This window comes from Cygnus olor, chromosome 1 (assembly GCF_009769625.2).
Source record: "Cygnus olor isolate bCygOlo1 chromosome 1, bCygOlo1.pri.v2, whole genome shotgun sequence".
NCBI classification, from domain to species: Eukaryota; Metazoa; Chordata; class Aves; order Anseriformes; family Anatidae; genus Cygnus; species Cygnus olor.
This window is the reverse complement of record NC_049169.1, coordinates 3,840,869-3,861,479: the sequence shown is the minus strand read 5'-3', so window position 1 is coordinate 3,861,479 and position 20,611 is coordinate 3,840,869. Positions and strand designations below refer to the sequence as shown.

The window sequence follows — 20,611 nt, the reverse complement described above, 5'->3', positions numbered from 1 at the left end:
TGGGATTTCATTTTGTTAGCTATTAACGTTTGCATAGAGTCTGAACCCAGGTGATCTCCAGCATGGGAGCTGTACGTGTACTTGATCAGAAAACTATAACTCTCAGCTGAGCTGTACTGAGCTATACCTCCTGGTAGGGCTCGCTGACCCTCTGGGGAAATGGTTGTATTTGAGGCTTGATCCTTCAACACAACACACAGAATATGTGGAAATCAATAGGATCTAGCCTGGTAGCAAAACGCTGCCACTGGAAGAAGCTGTGGCCAAAGGGGCACCATAATTGTGTTTGCTCCATGGCCACTCTTCTTTGTTTTACAAATTTACATATTTGTTTTTGATATTTTTATTCTGTAAACTTTGATTTTCTCAGTGTGGAATGATTAATAAACTGTAAGAATAAATTGTTCTGGATGTTTGAAAGGTGGCTTGTCCTTCTTGTTATTGATCTAGACTTTGAAAATTCTGATTTTTTTTCCATTACTCGTGTGCCATATATACCCAAGTGCCAGAAAACTTTTTTTTTTTTCCTGAAGTCTGCAGCAGAACAGCTATCTTGTACATTGAAATGTTTCAGTGTATATGGACTTCATACGGATGTCTCCATGTGAGCTTATCCCATCACAGTGGAGATAAGAAGAGTCTAGAGAGATTCAGCTATTAAATGCAGATATTCAACCAGGCAGAATAGTTTTCGAGCCCCTATGGATAGCATCAGCTAGATCTCCATTGACTCTACTGGGGGCTTAGACAGTAGCTCACATGGAAACACCTACCATTTGATCTGCTTGCCTAAAAGTAGAAAGCTGCCAGGACCCAAGACACCCAGGGGTGTCAGAGACTGAGCCGAATCCCAGTCCCAAAGTCATTGAGACTTTCGGAACCTGTTACTCACCTGTGTAAATGTATCAGCAAAGAAACCTGATTAAAAACATTGCCTACCACCCTAAGGCAGAATAATTTCTAAAGTTTACATTTAAAGTGTGATTTTTTTTTGTTGCAGTGACAAATAAATTATTATTATAATAAATATTATGTTATGTAATAATAATAAATTACTATTATAAAACAACAGGAGCTAGGGACCTTATGCACAGGTACTGTTCAGTGGCCAAAAATGGCCCATATCATAGACAACTGAGAAGATGCAAGGCAAGACTGAGAGTGCAAGGAGGCAATGAAACAGTACAGATCCGCCTCTCAGTCACAGTCTTAACACTTCAGCCACCCACTCTTTCTAGATTTTTATATTTTCTGTAGGAATAACAGTGTGGCAGGGCAAATAGATGCTCACCTAGGGGCTATGAAGGCGTATGAGCAAAGACTTGCGGACACAGCAAGCGCCAGTTCCATCAGTCATCTCCAGGTTTCGAATTCTCTCTTTTCTCCTTCAGCCTTTCTGCAGGAGGCATTCAGGGAAGACATCCCCTAGCTAGGTTTTATTTTTAACAGCCATACTAAATACGGTCCTTTCAGTGCAGAGCCCCCAGTGGTGTTGCCCCAACCAGGGGTAGGTCCCTGTAGGATGCAGCCCATGGCTGCAGGGCAGAGCAGCACTGCTGTAAGGCTAATGCTTCTGCATAAATTGTTTGAACCTCTTGCAAGACCCAAAACTGGATCTTCTATCCTGCCAACACCCTACACCTTCCCCCATTTATCCTAACAGAGCCCTTCAACCACCTGCTCTACCTGCTGCATGCACAAGTTGTGTACTAAGACCCAGCTGTGAAATGCCCAAGAAGTCCTGCTGGGATGAGGGCTCCCAGAGCAACATTCAGAGCCTAGTGACATTAGAGAGCCTCCTGGGGAGGTGGCACCATTGGTGTCCCCGGGAAGCCTCCCACGTCCTCAGGGAAGCTGATCGAGTTGCTGTTGCAAGCTGACAAGAAAGTTGCTTTCGCCCAGCGGGTCTAGGGCAGGAGGAGGGTATCAGAAACACCCTGCTTCAGCGTTTCCAGGTCAAAATTCTCAGAATTTCCATTTCAAGGGGAATTTGGAAACTTCTTGGGGTTTTGCTGATTCAGATTGAAACCACATTTTGAAATGACAAAATTTCCTGTGCACGAGTAGTCCTGTTTTCCAGCTCTCTGTGCTCAAAACCAAAGGTTTCTCACTCCTTTAATTTTTATTGTTTTTATACTGCTGAAACTCCCCCTATCCTCAACAAAGTTCTGATTAAGCACAGCATATGAGGAAAGTAATAAAAATGAAGGTTTTTATGCTATCTGTTTTAGCCTTAGGACACTGTGCACAGTAAAAGAAAGATAATTCTTCTGTTTTCATTTTATGGATGGGAAACTTCATAAATCAGCCTCAGTCCAAGTCCAGTGCTCCATACATTCAGAATGAGATCTCAGAGCCTCGGAATTAAATTATTATTTACCATTTATGCAAGTAGCAATTTGTTAAAACAAGTCTTCATTTACTGAACTAAGAAAATATGAGCAGGTTACTCAGGATAAGACTAGACTCAGCTAACATAACTGCTGAAAGAGATGCCATTGTGCAATTTGTCAGAAACAGGGTGCAAATTTACATTATAAATACTTTACTTGCCCATGTGATACTTAGAAAGCAAACTTTACTTCATAGTAGGAGACCTGAATATATTGCTCTCACAGATATCATCATGACATGCTAAAAAAATCATTTTCAGCAAATATCCTGAGTGTTGTGCAGAATCATACAGACACAGCACAAAGCCTTTCAGCTTTTTTTTCCTCTTCTCTTTTTTCACCAGTTAAAAAATGATAATTTCTTCTCAATTTTCCTTCCTGCTGAAGGTTTCCTCCAAGTCCAGTTTATGGCTAATCTCTCAGATGTTTTCCTGATCTACACTTGTGCTACCTCTATGAAAACATATCCAAGGACCCAGACATTTTCTTTGTGCCACTCCTCTTTTATAAGCTTTCATCAGACTTAGCTGTCTCAAGCCTTTAGTCCTTATACTCAGGACACTCTTTATCCAACACTGGGTTTTGCTCTAGGAGTTGCCAGCCATGCTTTAGCCCTTTGATTCGAGTAAAGCTACCAAAGATCAGACAGAAGATGCTATAAAAATGCAAAGATCCACTATCCTTTTTTTTTTCTTTTAGATGTTCAACAATAGGGGCCTAGGACTGGAGATGCTCAGAGACCCCAGGTGCCATGGGAAGACCTCTCCTGTCTTGCCTTGGTACCTCCTGGTTGCCTCTTCCCAAAGGTGGGGAGAAAACATCTTCCACCAGTCCTCAGTGTGCTAAAAACTTAGCAGGACCCTTTTGAATGGTTCCTGGATGGGGACAAGGCTCAGCTCTAGCCAGGTTTGTGTAGGGGCAGAACTGTCTCCTGTGCCCACAGATCTCCTGAACCGCCAGGAGAGCAGCACCTGCAGCCTGGAACCCCTCAGATCTTCACGAGGAACAAAAGCATCATTAACCTTATTTAATGTGGGAGGGAGCAAGGCACGGGTTGTGCCTGCTGTCATGAGAGCCCAGCCACCTTGTGGCATGAGGGTGTAGGCAACAGAAGCAGCTGAGATGCCCCACCTCTGAGCTCCTCACCTGCTAATTCACCCTTTTTCTGCTGCAGGCAGGACAAAACAGCCTGCTCACCGTGCTGCTGTCTGCTCTCCTTCCTCCACCCACACCGTACGGGGGTGTTTGCAACCCAGCCATTGCTGCACAGTGTAATGCCTCGGTCTAGACCGCACAGGAAGCCCGTGGCAATGCCAGAAATAGTAAGTGACGCCGGGAATTTGAAGGGAAGTTGCTTCTGCACCTTAGTCCTGCTGCCAGCCTGTCTTGTGCTTGGTTGGCCACTGCACATACATGGAGAGGTGGCCTGGGAAGGACACTTGGTCCTCCATTGGCCAGAGGGGTTTCTCAGAGACATGCAATGTGATGGGTGTGTTTCCAGGCTGAACAAGAAATTAAATGCTAGGCTTTTTTGTTCATTCGTTTGCTTGTTTTATGGGATGGGTAACACCTAGAGGCAGTGGCAGGACCTCTGGGTGAAGCTGCTTGCACAGCTGTGTGCCCCTTCAGATGCCCCAGCAGGTGATGCAACCAGCATCTGAGCTTAGCTCTGAGCTTAAAGCATCCCCCTACAGCCCCCACTAATAACCACTTCTTCCTTCATATCCAAAGTCCCGCTGGCACCCAGATCTCCCCCCACAGACAGATGGACACAGAGCAGAGCAAGCTGTGACGTTACCTTCCCAGCTCAGGGGGGCTGCATCTTCCCAGCAGGCACACGCACGGCTCACGGAGCAGCTTTGGGCTCTGTCCCTGTGCCCCATTCATATTCAGGATCAGCAGAAACCAGAGGAAACCCCAGAAGAAAGCTGCCCAGAGGCTGGTCCAGGAGCTGGGGACCTTGGGGCTGGGGCAGCCCTCTGCTCAGCTCGCCCCTGATATCTGCTGGAAGACAGCCTCCAAGCTGATTCATTTACTTTGGCTTCCCATGCATTTCATGTGCTCGCAGGGGAGGGGAGGGCATTTCTGGGTACTGTCGGGGGAAACAGTCCTGGGGAGAGCCAGGGAGCTGGTGGAGGTGTGAGTCAGGGGGTGGCCAGGCCATGGGGAGCCAGGGGGATTCCAGCAGGGCCTGGAAAGCGGGGGTGGCTGGAGCGGTGAGGATGAGTGCGGTTTTCAGGCACGAGGAGGTGGGTTGAAAGAGTCAGAGGAGGCCCATGAGTAACCACAGAGGAGGCTGCTGGGCTCCCTCAGCCTGAAATAGCAGCAGCAGTTTCACCCCATCAGTGGTTTCTAATGATCTGAAATATTCGGGCAGGGGACCTGGGACCACACGGGACTATCAGGAAAGGGGAAAATACGAGTGTGGCCCCTGACTTTCCTCCTGACTTTGTCCTCCACAAATACTCTCCTACCTCACTGAGCAACACAGCTGGCAAAAAGTGCGTTATTATTGCTGCTTAAGTTATTGTAAGTTGAGTTATTATTATTGCTGCTCTTGGTAAGGCAGCCAGAGATGACAGAAGCAGATGTCCATGATGCTACTTGGCACTGCGCAGAGGTCTGGGGCCAGACCTGATTGCCTGCACTCAGGTGTTCAGAGTCTCTGGAGACGCTCTTGAGGACCCACATCCATCCTGACTGCTGGCCCGGGTGGGTGCAGGTGTCCCCAGGACCCTGCAGCAGATCAGCCAGCCCCACTGTATACCTCAAGGCATCTCAGCTGGCCCAGGATGCCTCTATTTATGCAGCTGAGCTGATCTCTGCAACCAGAGCTCTGAGGCCCTGCACACATGGAGAATGATCCACCGTGATGACACCATGGTCCACCTCATGTGTGCAAGTTTATGGGAAAAGTAGCAGGACTCTGATGGTAACACTTCCATAAGTGTTATGGCATCTTCAGATCGGATGTGGACAGCCTGCCTTTGGCAAGGAAGCCTTATGCACCAGGGCATTACCAGGAGTGGAAATTTCAGTGGGAAGTAACTTCTGGTTTACATATAAGGTGACCCTAAGATCCAGCACTGGAACAAATAATTCATATTGTGAACTACTCAGAAGCTAAATTGTATGCCATATATTGAATTTTTATACCAATGAATAGATCTTACAATGGAAAAAAAAAATCAATTACATATAAATCTGTGGAAAAGGTTCAGAAGTGGAGCAGAAAATGAAGTTATCCCACCAGCGTATTGCCGAAATTTATCTTTGATTGGTCAAAGTCTGCTGTATATTTGCTCCTTGAGCCTGGTTGCCTGTTACCTCAGCACTTGTTCTCAAGATACAGGGTCCAAAAGCAAGCAAACAAAAAATCTGCTAGTAAATTTACATAAGCATGTCCTTCATGTAAGCTCAGGGTTAGGGAGCCTAGTGATTCGTTGTAGGTTATTTCCTTCCTTCTCCTTGTTTTACCTCATTGCAGACCTCAAGAGAGCTGGGATGCTCCTCCTATGCTAAGTTGCCTTCTTCCTTTTCACCTTCCTTCTTTCCACCTTCCTCTCTTCCTCTGTCCATTTCTGTTGTCCTTGGCTGTGTCAGTAGGATAATCACAGAATCACAGAATCACAGAATCACAGAATCGTCTAGGTTGGAAGAGACCTCCAAGATCATCTAGTCCAACCTCTATCCTAACACTAACAAGACCTCCAGTAAACCATATCACTAAGGGCTACATCTAAACGTCTTTTAAAGACCTCCAGGGATGGCGACTCAACCACTTCCCTGGGCAGTCCATTCCAATGCCTAACAACCCTTTCAGTAAAGAAGTTCTTCCTAATATCCAACCTAAACCTCCCCTGGAGCAACTTTAGCCCATTCCCCCTCGTCCTGTCACCAGGCATGTGGGAGAATAGACCAACCCCCACCTCTCTACAGCCTCCTTTAAGGTACCTATAGAGAGCGATGAGGTCTCTGGAACACATGTCCTTTCCCAAGAAGGCAAGGGAGAAGACAGCGGCATGCTATCAATCATACCAAATGAAGAGGGGAAGGAAATACAGTCTGTATATGGGCATGTAGAAAAAGGGAAAAACAAAATAAAATACCCTCTCTAGTCTTAGTGACAAGCTCCAATTTCCTTGCCCATGGGCTTTTATTCAGATTGCCCCTCCAGAGCTTCCAGGGACCCTTCCATGAAGATTCATTGCAAGGGTGGGCAGCAGAGTAGGAAAGCAAACCAGGTGGGGGCTCTGCTGGCCTCTTCCTTCCTTTTTTTTTTTTGAGAGAAGATGCTCCAATAAACAGAGCTAGAGAAGGAAGGATGAATGGCACACAGTGCACACGGTGCTGCTAGTGGCTCCCTTTTACACCCAGGAGGTGCAAGGAGGCTCATTCCCGGGGACAGTCGCTGTCAAAGAGAAAAACCTGCTCCCTCCCATAGAGCTCGGTCAACACCTCCTCCAGCTCCCCCAGCGTGAGGAGATGGACCTCGTTCTTGTCATTCTCAGCAATGACTGCCCAAGACTTTCTGTGGTTGTTGTCCACCTCGCAGCAGGCGCTCGACCAGATGTGGCTGGGTTTGTTGACCCTACCCTTGGCGATGTAGTTGTTCCCAGGCACGGCGCCCACCACGACGTAGGTGGCATTGCAGACCTGCGTCCTCCTCATCATGGTTTGCTGCTCATAGTTGTTCCAGGCACCGCCGTTGAGTTTCTCGTCCTGGGGGATTATGTTGGTGAGGCTGAAGGTAGCTGTCCTGCTGATGGAGTCGGGGTGGTGGCCACTGGGGTTCAAGTGACCCCGGTTCAAACCTGTCAGGTTCTTGTAGTCCTGGAGGACAGCCTGGCTCTTGCCAAGCTGCTCTAAAGTGACGTTGAAATAATTCAAGAGGGTCCATTCTTTTTCCATCGTTTTGGGATAACTTAAGCCCATCAGCTTGAAAGGTAAAGAGAAAAATGTGTTAGCAATGGGGATGGGAATAAAAGAGCAGGTTTCCTTGGAGCACGAGTCTCTGAGTGCCGAACACTCGTGTGTTTTTTTGTCATCTCGGCATATGAAAACTCACTAACCAAAGAGAAATCTCAAAGCTACCCCTCCTCGACAAATACAAGAGATTAAAATAAAATAAAGCTCAAAACATAGTTGCACTTGATCTGACTTGTGACCTTTGAAATCCAGCCGGCAACAGGAGCGTGGGCAGATGATGAGGCAGCGAGTGTTTTCCATTCTCCCAGGTTTGAGAGGTGACTTTGACGAGACACATTTGTGACACATCTGGTTCCCTTTCCTCCCATCTCCTAACGCCACAGCTGCCCCGGGGCTCTCCCCAGCTCCTGCCACCCCCATTAATCACATCCAACCTTCATTACCTGCATCTAATCACCCTGTCACCAGCCCTAGCCTTTGCTCCATTCAGCCCCATTTGCACAGCAGTTTTTCTCTGTCTCTATGATTTTCATGCCTTTTTTTTTTAGTCCAATCTGTCAACACCCTCGTGTTTTACAGGCTTGGGGAAAACAAGAGCACAGATGTCCTATTTAAGGCTTAAGTCTCTTGGGGAGTCCTTGCAGATGGACAGGACGGGAGGAGGATGAGGAGAGCCCATGGGACTCCCGGGGGGAGGTGAGGAGGCGTCAGCCTCCTCTGATCTGCTCCGATTTTGCTCCCCACTTGGGAAGAAGCATGTATATACATCAGGCATACCACACTTCTGAAACACTAATGTTTGCCTCCTCTAACCCCATGCCCAGGGAAATGAGTTGGGAAACCAATCCTAGAGGTGGGGTTTCCCAGGGAGGGCTACAGCTCATTACAAGGATGAAGCTTTTTGCTCTAATAATTAAGCAAAAATACCTCAGTGCAAGTGATATCTGGTACCACTGTGCTAATAACGTTTCTCAGAGCTGAGCCGTGCCAGGGAACACAGATGTTTTCCTTCTGCAGCGTCACTGAAAGTAAGTTGGCAATAATCAGCCTCTTAAGGCAGCTCATAATTCCCAAAGAGAGCTGGGCAACCCAAATACCAAAGGACACCACGCTGCAAAAAGGCCTTAGTAGAAAGTTAGCCAAATCACAGATTTTGCAGATGGCCTGGGCTGGTGCTCCAGAATGAAAAGAGAAAAATTTATCCCCTCTGTATATGGACAGTGGCATCATATCAAATTAATTGCTTGAGTTCCTATGGCCAACAAATGCAAATGCCTTTTTTTTTTGATTTTCCTAACTATAACACCTTTATTTTCATATTTACAAAAACTTTTAGGACTTCCTTGGGAACAGGACACATGGCCTTCTTCTATGGCTCATTCTCACCTACATTCTCCAGTGGTGCAGCCTAACAAATTTAGCTGCTGTTGGCCATCTCTTTGCCATGATTTGATTCCCCACCCCAGCATGGGACAGGGGTGCATTACACAGTGTGATATCAGGTAATTTGACTTTATGCTCCCCTAAGCTCAATGCTGAAAAATGGGCATTTTTAGGGCATGACTCATCTCAATCTCCTGATGACATCTCAAATTCATCAGAGGAATTGCACGGCGAGGGGACAGATAAGATGAATCCCATCCAGTGGATCCATTTACGGGCCAGCTTTTAATGAGCAGAGGTTGATGTGTGGTAAGAAAGGACACTCACCTGGGGCTCAACCAGCCATGTTTTAGGTCTTGTGCCAGGCCCAGGCTGGTACAAGTAAGCAGAGTACACGGGAATACGCCTGCTCCTGTCGTACAGGGTGGCAAAGTAATACTGGTTCTTGTAGCGCTGGCAGATCCAGGCTGGGTTCTCTGGCTCCAGGGCGTCATTCGGGGGGGTTTCCCGGAAGAAAAACTGCGGGCATGAGCTTTCAAAAGACGTCACCACCTCGCCGTGTCCCAGCCAAAGGCAGCTGGAGGAGATCTGCAGCAGCAGCAGCAGCAGCGGCGGCATCGTGGGGAGGACTTCGAAGGATGGGCTCTTGCTCACCTGGAGGTCAAATGCAAACAAGATAAGAGAAAGCTCGTTAAACCTGGAGTCATTTTTGTCCTCTTGGGACATGGTTGGCAGAGAAGACACCTTTGAAAGATCAGGGAGAGAACATTTTCTCCCCTCTTGGATGCAGAAAAATCAGCAGGGGAATATGGGTGGAATCTAGGATAGGTTTCAATGCTTCAATGGGGCAACAGCAGGATATTTCAGCCCCTCTGAGGAGTGATCCAAACCCCATGTCTCATCAGCTCACATAGCAAAGTTTTTTTTTGGCAAAACTAATGCTGCTGCTTGGAAAAAACTATATGGCCAAGCTGGTAATGTAAGCATCTCCACAGGTCAGCTGCTGGAGCACCGTTGGATCACAGGGGCATGCAGGGAGGTCCAAGTTCAGCAGACACCAGCATCTGCCCCGAGGCATGGTGCTGGGACAGGGACCTTCCTTCCAGCTGACCCATTTGGCCAAGAGCTCAGTGAGAAGGCTGAGTCCTGAATCTCAGCACTTTGGGTCTTTTTATGTATTTATTATTGGTTGGTTGGTTTTGTTCATTCGTTTGTTTGCATTGGCATTGGAAAAAAATAAAAATAAAAATAAAAAAATAAAAGAAGCAACCCAGGCTGGAAAACCCCATGTCACAATAGCATCTTGCTCCTTTCTATTCCAGGGGCCTTTCTACAGCACAGGACCTCAGCTGGGCACATGCTCTGCCCAAACGGCTTTGGTGTGCTCACAGCAGGATTAATCCCCCCTTGAATCAGATGTATAACCCCGAATGGTCCAGCCTGGGGTTCTGGCTCTCAGGCAGCTGACACTGGGCAATATGCATCCTCCTTGCGTGTGTGGGCAGTCCAACCCCAAAAAATTAGCTTAGACTTTTGGATGCAGAGACGGACCAAGAGGATGGTAGCAGGAAGTGTAGCAATGCTGATATTGAGGGGCAGCTCTTCCCATAATTGCAAAAAATTTCTACTGATTCGCATCTTCAGCTTTGCTGGTTATTTTTCCTGTACTGCAAAAGGAGCTGGCACAGGAATTTCTATTTCTTGTCCAGAAATAGTCTTATTTCATCTTTCTCAGGTGTTGACGTGATTGTTGGCAGTCAGCAAGATCTTTCTGTTTGGAGAAAACTGCTCCAAATTTTCCTGCGATGCAGGATGCTTTATCTTCTTTCAGCTGCACACAGGCTTTGGGATAGCTGTGATATTTCCATTTTCATTGCTAGATGTTCAACTGAGTGGTTTTAAAATAATTAGCATTTGAAATAAGGCTGATAGGAGAAGCAGCTGAAAAGATTCACGGGAGGGAAAGCTGCCGTTGCCTCTAAAACACAAAGCCCACCTTTGGTTGGGGAAGTGTCTGAGCTGAGGACTGCTGGAGGCTTGGAAAGTCACCTTGCACATTGCGCTTTTCGTATTATTTTCCCTGACCCTCCTGTATTAATTTCCATTGGATTCAGGAGATTGAGGTGGAGATACCCTTGGTCTGACACGAGGCATCAGGTCCTTTATCTCTTTACTAGCACTTGACCAGGAACGTGGTGACAGCAAGCTGAAAACTATGAGTGAACCACAAGAGGTGATTCATTCCAGTACCCTCTAGAGCATGACAGTAGCTGACCCATCTCAGGCAGAGAAGTTGCCTCTATTGCACCACCCCCTCCACGAGCTTTATATATATATACACACACACAAAAATGATTTCATTTCAGATATATAGAAACCAACCTACCGTGTGAAAGAGCAGCACATAAATATGTTTATTCACGTGATTCTGCTTGCAGCCCCAAAGCAGTAGAGGATTTTCAAATGCCCCTGCTACAGTCTGAAACTGGCTGTGGCTGGGGGGTGGTTTATATATGATCTCCAGGAAAGGAAATTTGGCAATAATTCTGTTTTACTGGATTTTTTTGAGCAGCATTTAGAGTGAAGTCGCCCTGGAGTGGACCCAGGACCAGTGTTGCAAATGTGTTTTTCCAGAGGCCTTTTTCAAGGTCATGGGCAGAATAAGCTCCCTCCTCTGTTTGGTGTGAATTTTCCAGGTGACTTGGCAACTGAAACTTACGGGTTTATTATGCAAGGTGTTTTATGGCATTTCTGATAGCCTTGAATCGAGCCTTTCCTATGGTCATGAGCCATGCTCTGTCCGTGGGCCCAAATAAGGTCTTGAATCTACTTTTTCCTGAAGTTGCATGAGAAAGAGGGTACGAACACAAAGCCAGCTCCCATCTGCTTGGTACATGCTGTAATCGGCCAGCAGTAATTTGAAGATAAGGAATGCTCCCAGATCAGGTGTAAAGGAGCACCTGGCTGCTCCAGCCACCCTCAGGTCAGGAGGGGACTTTGCACCCAATGTCTTCAATGCATCTCCTACAGCCTTGGTTCAACAGCTCTGGGAGAAAATTTTAACATTATTGCTGAAGTCCTGATGGAGCCGGGTAGGTTAGCTGAAAAGATATGTCCTGTTCAGCCTAGTTCGTGCTGCTTCATTCCAGTGCACAAAACATCCTCAGGGCTTGTGAAAATTCACAAAAAGCATGTGATAACCCTGTCTTTGGGAACTAATTAATAATAGCATTAATAAATACTATAGTGATGATGATAGCATGATGATGGTCACCATCAAGATGAAAAATTTAAAAAAGAACACACTGGAATCTGTTTTCCTACAATTAAACATCTCAGTTAACCATTGGGTACCTTCTTGTGCATCTATTCCCAAGGCTTCCTCTGTGTATTGTTTCCCCAAGGTATCCTGGTATCCTAGATCAGTTCCAATATTTGGCTGGGGCAGCAGGTGAGCTGCAGAGGCAAAACCTCTTCCGAGTGTCCCACCAGGCTTTGGTGCCTTTTCCAGACGGGTGATACACTGCCAGCTCCAGCAAGGTCTGCAGCTCTAACAGGACCCAGGGGATCGGCTTCTGGCAGTGCCAGTCAGGAGTGGGTTGGCTCATTCCCTTTGGGAATAACGTTCCTTCTTCAAGGTTTTGGTCTGAGCATCACCAAAAGTGATTTAGTGACAAATTTCCACCTTCCTCCAATCTCTGTTGCTTTTAAGTACCTCACCCATATTCTCCAAATCTTTACTGTCTACTTTTCTATGCTTGAGCTTCTTCCCTGGGCCATTCCTCCTCCCCTTGCCCTCTGTAATATAAAACATTAAAGCTCTGCCAAATACACACGTGTAAATTCTAATTTTCTCCTATGGAGGAGGTTAGATCTCAGTAACTGCAGCCCACCCTTTGTCCGATGCATTTATTCTGAAGCTTAAGGAAAAAATTTAAAAGAGATATGGCAGTCAGCGGTGAGGAAGGAGCAGGACTTACCTTGAAGCAGTATCTCAGGAGCAGCAGCTGAACTGTCACCTTGTTCTTCCCCCTTGAGAAACAGCAACATGTCGTGAGTCCCACTGCAATAAATACCTGTGGTGGTGTTACCTTGCTAGGCAGCTGAACTCCACCACAACCACTCTCTCACTCCCCCTCCTCAGAAGAGCAGGGGAAGAAGTAAAGGAAAGAACAACTCACAGGTTGAGATAAGGAAAATTTAATTAAAAGGAAAAATAATTATTAAGGAAATATTATTAATAATTAAATGATTTAACTAAAGGGAAAAAAGGGAAAGGGGAAAAGGGAGGGGGAAAGGGAAAAAACAAAACAAAACAAGTAAAGGCTGTGTGGAAGTGCAGAGGAAAGAAATTACTCTCTACTTTCCACAAATGAGCGATGCTTGACCATGTCCTTGAAGCAGGGCCTCAACGCATGTAGCCGGTGTTCGGGAGGACAGACGTTTGGGCAACGAGAGCCCACCCCTCCCCTCTTCTTCCTTTTTCCACCTTTTATTGCTGAGTGTGACACCATATGGTATGGAATATCCCTTTGGTTGGTTTAGGTCAGCTGCCCTGGTGATGTTCCTTTCTCATTTTTTTGCCCACCCCCTAGGAGGGTTAGAGAGAGTCCTGAAGCTGTGCCAGCACTGCTCAGCAGCAGACAAAACGCTGGCGTGATACCACTGCTGTTCTAGCTCCAAGTGCAGAGCACAGCACTGTATGGGCTGCTGCAGGGAAAGTTAACATCCCAGCCAGACCCAGTACAACCCGTTCATAAATCTGCCCCTTTTTATAAAAAGTGAAGCTTACCGAAAAACGTTATTATTCCAGGGAGATTTACTCATGCCTGCCCAGAAATGGTACAACAAATGCAATTTGCTATTTCCTCAGAATTTCTCCCAAGTTTGCTGACTGGTGTCACGTGTCACAAACAGACAGCTGTGTCTGCTGACTTCCCTCTCCATTTCCTCATTTCCCGTGGGGCTCTGTTCTCAGCAGACAGCCCTTGGGGTCATTAGATGGCACGGCCTGTCTGAGCACACACAGGTGCTCTGCTCTTCTACAGCCTCTCAGAATACAGTTAACATGGCATTTTCCCTTCCCTAACTGTAAAGGCTTTGTAACAGCACTTGCCAATGCCATCCTATATATTTTGGTGGCATATACTGTCCCATTCTTTACTCATTTACATTTTCTAGATACAACAAGAGCATTTTAATATTATATCTCACTGGACAGGTCCTCTCCCATGTCTGCACCAATACATGAACCACGAGCACGTTCTCCTTTAGTACAGTGCTTATCAGATCCAAATCCCCTGTTTACAACACAGCTGATACCCAAATTGCCTCTTCCAGGGAGAGTAAGTATGCAGAGGGTTGCAAATTGCTCTGCTTGCTGTTTTATACCACTGCTAAGCCTGTGTTCAAGCAGCATCCCAACCTGCATGGAGCAGAGGCTTGGTGGAGACCGGGGTTCTTCCACTAGCAGTCAATAAAAGGGGTTTGGGGGGAAGGATGCAGATGCTGCACGCCTCCGAAATCAGAGGGAATGACAAGAGTTGACTCCCATGGTCTCTCAAAAGACAGCTGAAGGAAAGATGCTGGTTTCCTACATCAGTGGGGGCAATGGGACTAGAGATTGTTGATGACGATGACCAACCACCACCTTCTGTAACTGGGGAGCATCAGAGTCTGGGACCTGGACCAGAAAGGAGCTTGACAAAAGCTGTGGAGTCTGATGTCATGGCAATGCCAGAGCTTGGCCACTGGAAGAAAATCACAGAATCACAGCTTGGCTGTAAGGAGGCACATCCGGAGGTTGTCTGGTCCAAGCGCCCTGCTCAAGCAGGGCCACCAAGGGCAGGTTGTAGTCTCACGGCATTGGAGCAAAGGGATTTGGGAAATCAAGTTTAAAACAGCACCTGATGGACACCCCTGAAGAAGAATTGCAAGATGCTGACGGCTGGGGTCCTGGCACTCACTGGTCCTCTGCTTTTAACACGGTAAAATGGCAAGTTATGACTGCTCAAAAGAAGCCACTACATACAGAGAAAGGAAGAAAACAGGCAGCCAACATCAAGTTTCCTTTTCTTCAGAAAGGACTTAAAATATTCACAGCAAAACAAGAAGTAGGCAAAGCAGATATCAGCTAAGGTGATGCAATCAGGACCCAGCTGTGAAATCAAAAATGCAGTGGAAACATGGTTCAAGTTCTCAGAAGGCCTGGTGGTGAAATCCCACGCAGAGTAATTTGTAACAAGCCAGTCTTGGAAGAAAGAATGTTTTTCCATGCAGCTGATATCAACAAAAGCTAATCTAGGGTCACCCTAGAGGTGGACCAACGCAGGATTGTTATGTGGGCATTTTGCTGTTGGAGGTGAAGGGGAACAAGCCCAGATTAGTGACCAATGAGTTACCAGTGGGAATGAAGTTGGACTCTTCCACATGTCCATAGTTTTATTTAACTGGGATTTTTTTCCAGAGTTCGTAAAAAAAAAAAAATAAAAAAATGCTGTGGCTGAAATATAGATGACTCTCAAGGAATACTGTAACAGCGAGTTGGTGAAATAACCAGAAGAAGCCACGGACCTCAGACCCTACTCCCAAGGCCTATTATGTCATGTTTTTGCATTTCACTGATGTTTATAAAAATTGTGCTCTAATGCTTAACAGCTGGCATTGTCCTGCCTTCCATGTCAGTATAGACAATGGTTGCATGGTATCCAGAGCTGCACACTTTCTGGATGGGGAGGAGGTGTGAGCGATGTTGCACGCCCCCTCCTGCAGGCCAGCTTCCAGGGGGTTTGTCCTGCAAGACAAGCCTTCACTTCTTCAGCTCTTAAAGAGATGAAAAAAAAAATCCTATTAGATCCTCCAGTCTTCTCCTGATCATGTGGGATTTTTCCTTGGGAGCCTGGAGATGTGTACATGAAGTACTTTGAATATTTTTTCCATGTCATGGTTGAAAAGAAATAGTGTTTGCAGTATTTTTTCTAGGGAAAGTGTGTGGGTGTCCAGACCTGGCTTCTCCACAAGGATTTTGTATTTTTTTGTATTTCTTTTTTAAAATATTTACTTATGTTTCCTTTCTACGAGATGTTAAAGACTTCTGCTATAGGAGTCCATATGAGGAGAAATACAAACACCTCGTGTGACCGCAGGGCAGGAAGGAGAGGACTTAAAACCACCAGAGTCAAACAGAGGAGGGCACTATTTCTTCTGAAAAAAATAAATAAATAAGAGAGGCCACCAAAGCCTTTTTTTTGACTCTTCTTTCCCCATGGAAGAAGCAAGTGAGGAGACACACAGCTGCCAGGTAGCTCGAGCAGCGCAGATGATCAGGAAGGAGCAAATCACAGCAGCAGAAGCCACAGGGGCACAATAAATCCCAACGCAAGGGAGAAAAATGCTGCTCGGACGTGAGCTGTGTTGTTCTGGTCTGTTCTCCTTAGAGGGCAGCAAAGATCCTACCATCCCCTGGCTACAGGCAGGGCCTGAAGATGTCTGGACACTGGACAACCCTCAGAGACCTCAGGTTGCGGGAAGTGCCCTGCTGGTGTGAGCAGGGCACAAGGGGAACGTGGGCAACCTGGGGCCAGCCTTTGCACCAAGGGACACGGCACAACCCTTGTCCAGGGCCGTGCAAAAAATATCACTCTTATGGGGAAAATTAGGCAGAGAGGTGAGGATGTAAAAGACAAACAAAGCTGCCTAATTCATCAGTAGAACCAGTGCATAGTTTTAAATGGTTTACCCTGAGCTATTTTTTTATGCAACATCTTAATGCTGACTTCGGGCCAGTCTTGTGTTTTGGAAACAAAAGCGGCCCCATAAGGATCAAGAAGCATTTTTAACGTATTCCAGCTTATCATGATGACCTAGCACATGATTCATGTTGTAACCCAGATTTGGGTTACCTGGAGTTGCTTTAGGCATGTGAACTCCATCAGACTGAGCACCACGGTCCCGGTGGCAGCGGGGTCTCCTCTCCATCACCGACAGCACATCGCCCCGCTGCAGACGCTCAGCCAGCTGGCAGGTTGCCTGTGGTTTGCTTTCACTCTTTCAGTTTTGTTCAGCTTTTGGAGACCAAAAATCAGTCCGTTTGTTTTCACTTTCTGATTCCCCTGCAGCAGCAGAGGGGCCACTGGGGAGGGCTGAGCAGCCACCGAAACCCCATGCCCCAGGCAAACACCCCGCTATTTCTGCGGGTTGGGTGTTTCTGGGTGAAGAGAGGGCAGGATATTTGCCTGGGAGCAGAGGTAAAACACAGATGGCAAAAGCAGAGATGTGATATTGATGTAGAAGGAAAAGAAGAATGATGTCCTTATACCTGTTTTATGACACATGGAAATCTTAAAATAATCTCGTATAAAATAATAAGAAATATTCATCGCCAAAATCTCTCTCTATGGGGTTCATCCTAATCCAGGCATTTGAAAAACACATTTACAAACCTGTCCTTTTTAGTCAATAGAGAAAAAAATGGCATCTCCAGAGAGGTGAACGCAGCCCAAATTAGGCAATGTAAAACTGTGAAAAATAGTTCAAATTAACGTGTTTATTTCTGTGTTGAGTATAAACGCAGCGTGAGCAGATAGCTCCATCAGATGTCTGGCTTTTACATACTTGAAGTCTTGTGCAACTTTTCCACCCCCTCTCTTGGTGCCTGTGGTTTTGGGGTGCAATGCCCATATCTGCGAAAGCATCGCAGGCCAACTCCCATCATCACTGGGGTTACGGCTCCAGGATTCAAGGCAGCTCCTTCCTATGTGCCCAGGATGAAGCTGAGCTTTTTCACCGTAGGATGAAAACTTCTGCGTCTTCACGCCTCGTGCAGACTACAAGTGGTTGCAGATGCAACCCAGGTTATGTCAGGTTCATGGGTTTCCCCACGGAAAAAAAAAAAAATTAATTGGCTCAAAGTTCGAAAAACTCAGCCCCGTGACTCAGGGTGAGGAGGCTGCTTCCATGCTGATTTTAGGCTGCTGCATTAAAAATGGCAAGCACTGAATCGATGGGGAAATGCTGAACCTCTGCCAGCGACCACAACGTGTTCAGGTCAGGAGGCTCAGATCCCTCCTTGCTAGCCCTGTCTCCTCTCATGGCCAGGGTCATGGAAAATAGCACAAAAGGGGAAGACTAGACAGATCTGGGATCTGGCCTCTTGCATTTTTAGGGCCTCAGGAGACCCCTTTCTTATTGTTTCTCCCACAACAGGCTTGCCTCATTCAACCTGCCAGCACTGCAGCTTCCCTGCTGTACCCAAAATAGTTAACCACAGCCTTTACTGCAGCCCGTCAAGGTGATTAAAATTAAACAGCTTGTCAAGTTTAGCAAGCTTCGGTGAGCAAACCTTCTCACTTTCCCTGCAAGCTTGGAGCACATCCTGTCCCCCCTGCTCTGGGCTTTGACCCGTTGGTCGCTCACCTCCAGCAAGGTGCAATCTTACCCGGAGAAAAGCAGCAGCCCTGAGATGATGCCCGTGTCAAAAAAAAACAAGTGTGCTGGGGTGGTAGATTGAACTGGGGAGTATCTCACAGCCTGCAGTTGTTCCTCAGGTAACCTGGAAGTCCCGAGGTGTTAAAGCATTTCTGTGGGATTTCCTTCTTCCCACCACGCTCTTACTCGTGAGCTATAGCAGCACTCAGAATTGTGCTTTGAGTTCATGGACACGTTGCTCCTTCTGGAAACTGAACCAGGCTGTGGTTTCATACAGATACACTTTTTTATGAAAAAGACATTTCCCCCCCCACCAAAAAAAAAAAAAAAAAAAAAAAAAAAAACACTTTACTTATTAATACAACCTGCTTATTAAGCCTCTGTTGACTTGTCTTCCTGGAAGATGTTACATCTAGGGCCCAGAACTCACAACGTAGGTGGACTCCCAAATCCTGCTGGGATGTGGCAGGACTGAAGCTGCCCTGAGATATGCCACCAAGGTAGTCAGAGGCCTGGGGCACACGTCTTAGGAGAGGCTGAGGGATTTGGGTTTGCTGGAGATGGCAGCCCAATAGCTGCCTACAGCTCCTTAGAGGGACAGCTGCAGAGAGAAGGACATCAAGCTCCTTGTTGTAGAGCCAGACACGATAGCGAAGGGCAGCAGCCACAGATGGTGGCTTGAGAGGTGCAGGATAGAAAAAAATGTCTCTAGGAAGGTAGCACAGGGCTGCCCCAGGCTGTTGGGAAATGACAGGTAATGAACACGGAGATGACACAAGGCTTAGCTGGATGAAACCACGACCAAGTCCCCCTAGAACTGGCAGCGTTTCTGCTTCAAGAATTGGAGACCTCCAGCCAATGTTTCAAATAACATTTCCATGATCCTATGGTAGATTTGGCTCCCATCTTCTCCCACCCTAAAGCACACATCTGGAAAATTATAACAAGGCAGTAGATGACCAAATACCCCACTCTTGAGAGTTGTACCTTAAGGTCTTCCCACAGCCCAAAGCCACAACACATCACCACGTACATACCTTGGAGAGCCCAGGGGAGGGCCCATTCCCAGATCCAGTGCTCAGAGTCCCCTGGGGCGTGGATGAGACCCCATCAGCTCATTTTGTCCCAGAAGGGGATTTTGATGATATCCCATGGTCTCTGCACCAACCTGGAGCTGTGCTTCCACTGCTCGGGAGCCCCAGGCCGGCACTCTGTGCAATAAACAGCCCGTGTTGCTACACGTTAATTATGCCGAGGTTAATGAGCAGGTGCGCCAAGGAGATTTCCAGCCTGGCTGCTGGCTCACCCCGTACGGAAATCAGGCTGTTGGTCAGGGCGGATATATGTCAGAGCATTACTAATTAGAAAAAGCAGTCCCATGATCAGGGGTCGTGCCCTGGGTTGTCCCTGCTGGACCTGGCATCCTCCAAAGTCCATGGAGGTGGCACGGGAGGAAGGGCCAGATGTCCCCTATAAACACTTCACCTCTGGAGAAGTCAGAAAAGACGTGAAGATGATGCCTCGTAGGAGGGTGGTAAATCCCACTGCAATGCAGGCATCGATTTCTGCTAAGGGCTGAAAGAAAGCCCTTGGAGATGCTGAAGCTGCCAGGAGAGACCTTATTCCTGATAAGGATACTATCTTAATTCCATATTTTGTCATTTTATCTTTTTTTTTTTTTTTTTTGACTTTCTTGCCATTGCTGAAAATCCAGACTTTTGAGCAAACAGCTCCTTCATTCATAAATCTTGCTCAGTGCTCATGCTCATTGATTCTTAAATGTGTCTGGGATAAAAAGATTCAGACTTAACACTTAGCTTATGGGAAGGTGATAAAACCACGGGGCACTAAGTGCTAAATTGCCATTAGGAAGCTGGGTTTAGGACTTCGTTCAATGCATTTACGAACTTTGGGGTAGGATCTAAGCTTAACAAAGCAAACAGCCTGCCATTCCCAGCTGGGGGGTTATGGTTTTCTTATGCTGGACAGGGAGCATGAGCCAACTACCTACTCTAGGTGTATATGGCAGGAGACCCTTTGATTTTAATTGCCTTGATGTATGATGTTAATGTTTTCCAATGGCATTTCACTTAGATATTTGTGACTACATCTGATTTTCACAAAACCTGCTCACCACTACCTGCTGCTTAAAACCCGAGCCCAGAACACAAGTTGGGGACTGGTGGGAACACAGAGCCAGAGCTCAGATAACACAGACCCAGTGCTGCATCGTGGTGTGTGGACGAGGAAAATAACCAGGACTCCAGTCCTCACCAGGAACATTTTCTAACCGTGCCGCAATCACAACAAGCTGGCCCCGAAGCCAGGCTGGCAGAAGCAAACACTTGCAACAGCCCTCTTCCAGCTCACCCGCTGACATGACTCAGACTCCCAAACTCGCTTCCGGACCTCTGCTGCTTGCTGGACAGGATTCGTCTTGCTGAAGAGCCAGTCCTCATCACTCCCTCAGAGTCAGCAGG

The 20,611-nt window shown here is 46.9% G+C and overlaps 1 protein-coding gene across 6 annotated transcripts; it reads right to left on the bottom strand.

Annotated features, from left to right (window-relative positions):
• Positions 1-2,525: 2,525 nt before the first annotated feature.
• On the bottom strand, positions 2,526-19,445 carry LOC121064603 (endonuclease domain-containing 1 protein-like). 6 transcript variants are annotated; one of them, XM_040546352.1, is made up of 4 exons: positions 19,169-19,445; positions 12,686-12,737; positions 9,033-9,359; positions 2,526-7,331 (listed from the first exon to the last, which is right to left on the bottom strand). In XM_040546352.1, exons 1-4 carry the CDS (start codon positions 19,192-19,194, stop codon positions 6,786-6,788), a joined length of 951 nt encoding a protein of 316 aa, XP_040402286.1. In that variant the 5' UTR covers positions 19,195-19,445; the 3' UTR covers positions 2,526-6,785. The 6 variants fall into 6 exon arrangements, with proteins under 6 accessions (XP_040402286.1, XP_040402297.1, XP_040402305.1 ...); XM_040546363.1 differs by having other exon boundaries at positions 12,686-12,768; positions 19,169-19,441; XM_040546371.1 differs by lacking the exon at positions 19,169-19,445 and adding an exon at positions 13,195-13,248.
• Positions 19,446-20,611: the final 1,166 nt, after the last annotated feature.